This window comes from Myotis davidii, unplaced genomic scaffold, assembly GCF_000327345.1.
Source record: "Myotis davidii unplaced genomic scaffold, ASM32734v1 scaffold88, whole genome shotgun sequence".
Taxonomy (NCBI): domain Eukaryota; kingdom Metazoa; phylum Chordata; class Mammalia; order Chiroptera; family Vespertilionidae; genus Myotis; species Myotis davidii.
In genome coordinates, this window is record NW_006300377.1 from 3,677,006 (window position 1) to 3,684,572 (window position 7,567).

General features: G+C 51.2%; 1 protein-coding gene across 1 annotated transcript in view; it reads left to right on the plus strand.

The window, feature by feature from the left end:
• Positions 1 to 7,567, plus strand: part of DLGAP3 (discs large homolog associated protein 3) — a 56,664-nt gene that overhangs the window by 45,117 nt on the left and 3,980 nt on the right. Inside the window, exons 11-12 of the mRNA XM_015572778.1 lie at positions 6,247 to 6,731; positions 7,526 to 7,559. Coding sequence (XP_015428264.1) covers positions 6,247 to 6,731; positions 7,526 to 7,559 — 519 coding nt within the window. The remainder of the gene's footprint in view (positions 1 to 6,246; positions 6,732 to 7,525; positions 7,560 to 7,567) is intronic.

Consider the following 7,567-nt stretch of genomic DNA (forward strand, 5'->3'; position numbering starts at 1 on the left):
TTATTTAGAAAGGGAGATAGATATGCAAATAACTTACTGCAATACAATGTGATATGGAGTATAAAAGAGGTTTTAATCAGAGTGCTGTGGGAGAACAGATGGAAATGATCAACAGCAATCATAATAATGAATAACTACAATGCCCTAGCTGGGTTCTCAGCGTATTCCCATGATATTATTTGTCCAGCTTCCTTTCTTTTCAGCAAGAGCTGCAATCCTTTCTGCCTCTCTGTAGAGTAGCTAACATTTATAATGGGCAGCCCAGGTGCTGCTCTAAGTTTCTTGCATTTATTGTCTCATAACAATCCTAGGAGCAGGCACTATTATAATCTTCTATATATGTAAGGAAACTGAGGCACAAGCCATAGTGCTGGGTATTGTCCCAGGAAGTCTGGCTTCAGAGTAAGGTGCTTAACCACTCTGCTAGGCTCCTCCCCTAAAGCTGCTTGTTTTCATTCCTCCCCCCATTTCCCCACCCCCAAGTATCCAGCATTCTCTCTGCTCACTTTATTATCATGGCTGAGGTCATCTGGTGGGACCTCTCTCCACTTCTGGACCAACTCCTAACTTAGTTGCATCTCTTCCCTTTCCTTCTCCACCAGTCCTGCCTCAGGGGTGAGTCATCTCTCTTGCCGATTAAAGCCTCTCCTCTCCCTCAATCCTAGGTGGGCAGTGGAGTGTTTGAGAGCTGGCCTCTCAGCCATATTGTATTAACTTGATACATGTCTGATCTTAGTGAGTCACTTAACCTCTTTAACCCTTTGAGTGCCAACCAGTATCCTAGGAACTATGCTAAAATTGCCAAGGCATTTTTGCTGATTTTACAGCAGTTTAGGAAAAAAATTATGAATCGCAAGTAAATGAAGTTACATATTCAAAAACTTAAGAAAACCTTTAGTACATTGACATATTTAGCAATGTCATCATCACTAATAAAAACAGACTTAGAACTGGATTCTATTTCAAAGCTTTGATAGCGCCCCCGGCACTTTTGGCGAAAGACAGGAGGAGCGCGTTTGCGCTCCCCGGCACTCTAGGGGTTAAGCCTCTGTTTTCTCATCTGTACGTAGGGGTGGTACTCACACCCTTATCATGGGACTATTTGTGAGAATTGAGCGTGTTTATTCACGTACAGTGTTCAGCATATACTAAGTGCTCACTGGGTGTTAGTTATTATCTACTAGAGGCCCACTGGGTGTGTTATTATCTACTAGAGGCCTGGTGGATGGATTTGTGCACTGGTGGGGTCCCTTGGCCTGGCCTGCAGGGATTGGGCCAAACCGGCCCTCTGACATTTCCTGAGGGGTCCTAGATTGAGAGGGCGCAGGCCAGGCCTAGGGACCCCACTGGTGCACAATCTGGGTGGGGAGGGACTGCAGGAGGGCTCCAGGGCCTGTCCGGCCCATCTCGCCCAGTCCCAGTCGGGGCCCATTGGGGACTGCAAGAGGGCTCCAGGGCGTGTCTGGTTCATCTTGCCCAGTCCTGGTGGGCCAGACCCCAGCAGCAAGCTAACCTACTTGTCGGAGCGTCTGCCTTCTGGTGGTCAGTGTGCATTATAGCAACTGGTTGAACAAGTGGTCGGACACTTAACATATTAGGCTTTTATTATATAGGATTCCCCTATTTTCTGGTACCTTGGACTACTTTCTTCTCTACCTTCAATTGATTTCTCTTTACAAGTTGTATTAATTTCCTATTGCTGCTCTAATAAATGACCACAAATTTAGTGGCGTCCAATAGTACATATTTATTATTTTACTAGAGGCCTGGTGCACAAATTCGTGCACAGGTGGGTCCCTCGACTTAGCTGGTGATCGAGGCCTATTGGGAGGCTGCCTGGCTGGGGGGAGGAACCCGGAGGTTGGCTGGCTGGCCCCCTGATCGGGGCCTACGGGGAGTCGGGGGGTGGCCAGCAGAGGTAAGGGACTGCGGAAGGTTGGCCAGTTGGCAGGGAGGGGCCCCTGGAGGTTGGCTGTGGGAGCACACTGACCACCAGGGGGCAGCTCCTGCATTGAGCGTCTGCCTTCTGGTGGTCAGTGTGCTTCTTGAGCAGCCGTGGGCAAACTACGGCCCTCGGGCCGGATCTGGCCCGTTTGAAATGACTAAAACAAAAAAAAAAAAAAAAAAGACCATACCCTTTATGTAATGATGTTTACTTTGAATTTATATTAGTTCACACAAACACTCCATCCATGCTTTTGTTCCGGCCCTCCGGTCCAGTTTAAGAACCCACTGTGGCCCTCGAGTCAAAAAGTTTGCCCACCCCTGTTCTAGAGGTTGGAAGTCTGAACTGGGTTTCACTGGGCTAAAATCAAGGACTGATCCCCCTGGAGACACAGGGAAGAATCCATTTAGTCACCTTTTCCAGTTTATAGAGATAGTTTGCGTTCCTTGGCTTGTAGCCCACTTTTGTCTTCAAAGCCAGCAATGGCGGGCTGTCCTCACATGGCGTCACTCCAACCTTGATTCCATTGTCCCAACCTTTTCTCTGACTCCGACTTTCCTGCTTCCCTCTTTCATGTATAAGGACCTTTGTGATTAAATTAGACACACCTGGATAATCCAGTCTCTTCTCATCTCAAGATCCTTAAAGTAATCTACAAAGTCCCTTTTGCCATGGAAGGTAACATCCACAGCTTCCGGGAATTAGGGCATGGATCTGTTTGGACAGCCATTATTCTGTTTATCCCCTCCCCGCAAAAGTTCTTCCCACTTGAGATATGGCTTGTGAGAACCATCCTAAACAAAATACCCCTCCCTTCTTTCCCCCAGATTTTTGAGATATAATTGACAAATAAGAAAAATATCTCTCCATTAAAGGTACACTGTCGCCCTGACCGGTTTGGCTCAGTGGATAGACCGTTGGCCTGCAGAGTGAAGGGTCTCGGGTTCGATCCCGGCCAAGAGCATGTACCTTGGTTGCGGGCACATCCCCAGTATGGGGGTATGCAAGAGGCAGCTGATCGATGTTTCTCTCTCATCGATGTTTCTAGCTCTCTATCCCTCTCCCTTCCTCTCTGTAAAAAATCAATAAAATATATATATTTTTAAAAAAGGTACACTGTCACCCTAGCCAGTTTGGCTCAGTGGATAGAGCATCAGCCTGTGGACTGAAGGGTCCCAGGTTTGATTCTGGTCAAGGGCATATGCCCGGGTCGTGGGCTCAATCCCCAGTAGGGGTATGCAAGAGGCAGCCAGTCAATGATTGTCTGTCATCATTGATGTTTCTATCTCTCTCTCCTTCTCCCTTCCTCTCTCAAGTCAATAAGAATATATATATTTTAAAAAGGTACACTATCTTCTCTCTTCCTCCCTCCTCAACAAGCTCTTTTCAAGAGCTGTATTGGCTCATTTTCTCCACCTCCTGACGACCTGCTATCTGCGTCTGCCCCCATACTCCACCAGACCGACTTGCCCGGATCACCATTGGCCTCCATATTGCCAAATCAATGGACACCTTTCATTCTTACCCGGCTGCATTTTCCATGTTGGTTGCTCACTCCTTCTTGAGACCCATCTGTCCCCTATCTGCCTTTAAGTGTCTTTGTCCTGGTTTTCTTCCTTGTTCTTTCTGGCGTAGGCACCTTAGGGGGTACACTGTCTCCATCTACCCATGAAATGCCCGTGTTCCCTGGGGCTTTGCTTCTTTGTTCCACTGCTCTTCTCTTGGGGGATCTTGTCCCACACTTCTGGTTGCAAATGCCACTTGCACAAGGATGACTGACCCCCGCCTGTGCTGTGAAAATCCCTGGCTGGAAGTGTTGATGAAGATTGTGCTTCCAGGAATCCCATAAACTCCTCAACTTTGTTGGTCTTTCTTGAAGTAGACCCAATGAGAGAGCTCCTTGAGGTGGATGCTGACTTGAGAACCATGAAGCCTGGGGCACTTGTGCTTTTGTTCCAGACTGTGTGGCCTATTCCATCAAGAATGTGTGGTCCTTTCAGGACCCCTGCGAGGACAGGTGAAAGGCAGCAAACCCAGTGGTGCCAAAGGACAGATCCATGTTTCGTGTGGGTAACAGGAAAGCAAGCAGGGAAGGCATGTCTTCCATACTGTGTTTATTGGGGCACACCCCACCTTTGTCCGTGTGGTTTGCAACTGCTGGAGCTCTGAAGGAGCCAAAGGCACAAAAAATATTTGAAGGGAGCCAAAGTGCATCCTAACAGTTCAGTTAGATAAGACTCACCAGAAACAGAGAACAGTGTAACCAAACAGTTGGGTTGCCTCCAAATGCAAGAAGATTGCTGAGGGAGGTACAGTACAGAGGATGGCCTTGGAGGCAGTCTGGAGGTTCACAGAGGAAGAGGAGACTTGGGCCGAGAATGGAGAGGGAGCAAGGAGGAGGAAGCCATTTTAGGCAGGGGAATAGCAGGGGCAAAGGCTTAGAGCCAGGGCCAGTATAATCTACGTGGGGAACAAGGAGAATGCAGGGGAGAGGAGGTTGGAGAGAACTGCATCCAGAGGATATGCTAGCATTAGGGTAGATGCTAACACAGGAAGCTTGAACTATACCTGGTTGGCATGAAGAAGCCGTGGAAAAGGTTTGAGCAGGGGTCAACTTTAGGGAGACTATTCCGGTCCTGGGTGGATTGATGAGGGGAGTGTTGAGTACCAGATCTTAAAATATGCAAGGTATAATTTTAGAGATAAAAAGAACCTTGACAATTACTGGTCCATTCCTATCATTTTATATAGAGTGTGTGTATTTATATGTCATATATAATTATATATCATGTAGAATTTTATACACGTACACATGTATATTAAATGGCCTAGCTAGAGGGTGAGTGGCTTCCCAAAGGCACATAGCAACAACACCAGTACCAGCATTAGTACTCAGGTCAGACTCCTGAACCAGTGCTCTTCTGTGCCCTCCTCAGTAGAGGCAGAGATGTATGAAAGGAGGCTGATCCAACAGTCTAGGCAGAGAGTGATGCAGGTCTTGACCAGGGCAGGACAGGGCAGGCACCAAGGTGAAGACCATGTGAGAGGCAATGTGATATATTTTCTCTTTCTCTCTCTCTGGGTGGGGGTTGGGACATAGGGCTTGTTGGAGACTGCACATGAGCGCATCTCTTTTTCCTGGGTCCTGCAGCATCCTTCTGGGCCTGGTTTCTATAGCAACAGCTCCCAGCAGGCAGCCTGCCAACTGGAGGAAAGCAGGCAGGCAAGGCAGGCAGGGAGGGAAGGCCTGGGCAGCAAGAGGAAGGCTGAAGTTGTGGGGGTTGGGGGAACCTCCTGGGAAGCTGGAGGGGCCCCTAGAGCTGGTCCCCAGCCCCTCTCTCCTGATAATGAGTAGAGTTTGCTTAGGACACAAGAGCCTTTCTTTTGTGATCCTTGAAATTCCAGCTCTCAAACTTCTGTTCACCTCTCCACCCACCCCTACATCTCCTGACTCCCATACTTCAAGTATGGTCTGACCCCAGCCTCACGCACTTCAGGGGCCACTGATTTCTTCATAGAACCCAGAGGGGAAAAAGAACAAGACCAACGGACTTTCTGTTTTGCATATGATTTGCTTATTAACGCAAAGAAGAAATTTCCAGGCCTGATGCCATTCCTGCCAACAACTTAATTCAACTCCATTGGCACCGGCTGACTGTGTCTGGCCAGGCTCTGGGCTGAGCCATGGGGTCCCTAGAGGAGGAGAAGTCCTCCCGGCTGCTCCCACCTCCCTTCCCCCCAGCTGCTCCAGGCAGTTCTTCCTGATGTTCCAGCAGCTGGTGCCTGGGGAAGTGCTTGGGCTGTGGAGCAAGCAGCACCCCTTGGTCCAAATGCTGGCTCTGCGTCTTTACAGCTGGGGACCCATGGGTCTCTCTGGCCTGTAATTTATTCATGTCTGCAGGGCTGAGGACCTACCTGTACAGCTGGTGTAAATAAGCAGAAAGCAGACGCAGCACTTGTTAAAGTGCTGAAATCCCTCTCTATTCATTGGCAAATACCCTAGCTCCTCCCTGGCCCCTCTGGTACCCCACCCCCAACCCCGCTTCTGCAGGGAGATGCTCTAGCATGGGGGCTGTGTCTGTTTCCATGGGCATATGCCAGCAGCTGTTCTGTACAGATGAACTATTGTAAGTATCACCCTGTCCAGAGGCGATGCCACAGGTAGGTATATTATGTACCCACCTGTTACAAGGACTAATATAGTTAAAGGTCATATAGGTTTCCTTTCTCATCCCCTTTTAGTCTGGGGTGGGGGTGAAGGCCGTGGGGAGGGCAGAGATCACAGCCACCTCTCTCACCAGGCGGGCGAGGTTCAAGCGCTCCAACAGTGTGACGGCTGGCGTGCAGGCGGACCTGGAGCTGGAGGGCCTGGCCGGCCTGGCCTCGGTGGCCACAGAAGACAAGGCCCTGCAGTTCGGACGCTCCTTCCAGAGGCACGCCTCTGAACCCCAGCCCGGACCCCGGGCCCCCACCTACTCAGTCTTCCGCACGGTCCACACGCAGGGCCAGTGGGCCTACCGCGAGGGCTACCCACTGCCGTACGAGCCGCCGGCCACCGATGGGTCGCCAGGCCCTGCCCCGGCCCCGACCCCGGGCCCCGGGGCAGGCCGCCGGGACTCCTGGATGGAGCGCGGCTCACGTAGCCTCCCCGACTCAGGCCGCACGTCCCCCTGCCCACGGGACGGCGAGTGGTTCATCAAGATGCTGAGGGCGGAGGTGGAGAAGCTGGAGCACTGGTGCCAGCAGATGGAACGCGAGGCGGAGGACTATGAGCTGCCCGAGGAGAGTGAGTGAGAGCCTCTGGTGGAGGGGTCAGGGCCGGGAGCTCTCTGGTTGGACGTGAGGGTGCCGTCCTAAGGGTTTGATTCTCTAGCACCAAACCTTGGAGGGTCCCCGTTGGCAGCAGGGCGTTCCCAGAGCTCTTGGGAGGAAGAAGGGAGCAGCTTCAGAGGCCAGGGTTGGGCCTGGGGAAAGTCACCAGGCCGGGCCTTCTTGGCGACAGCTGCCACCGCATGGCAGCCAAGGGCATTCTTCCCATCTGCGCCGGTGTGGGGGTCTGGGCCTGCTCCAGGACATAAGCCAGAGGCAGGCCGTGCACAATGTCAGGGCATGTCTCAGGCAACCCTGAAGATTAAGCAGGAAGACATGGCCCTTCCCTGCAAGTTCAATCCGAGGGGAGAGACAGTCTTACCCAAGGATGGGATAGTGACGTGTGAGGCAGGAGTCATATACATGAAACTTAGTGGTTCTTAAGGAGTTAAGGAGCTGCACACTGGTGGTCATGGAGCGAGTGCCTGTTTGCCATAGGGCTGCCCGGCTAGGCTGGGACTGGTTCTCAGTTCTCTGACCCGGGAGGATACGCACTTAAGAAATGTAGGCTGTATGAAGGAAGAAATGTGAGGGTGAAGTAGGGTAGGAGCTGCTTGTTAGGAACCCGAGGATAGGATGGGGAGGGGCAGGAGGAGACACACATAGAAAATGTCAGGTAATCGAAGGGCAAGAGTCAGTCAGGGCAGACTTCCTGGAGGCGGGGGAAGGAAAGTCACCATTCCTCTCCTTGAATCTCCTTCTGCTCCCCAGTCCTGGAGAAGATCCGCAGTGCCGTGGGCAGCACGCAGCTTC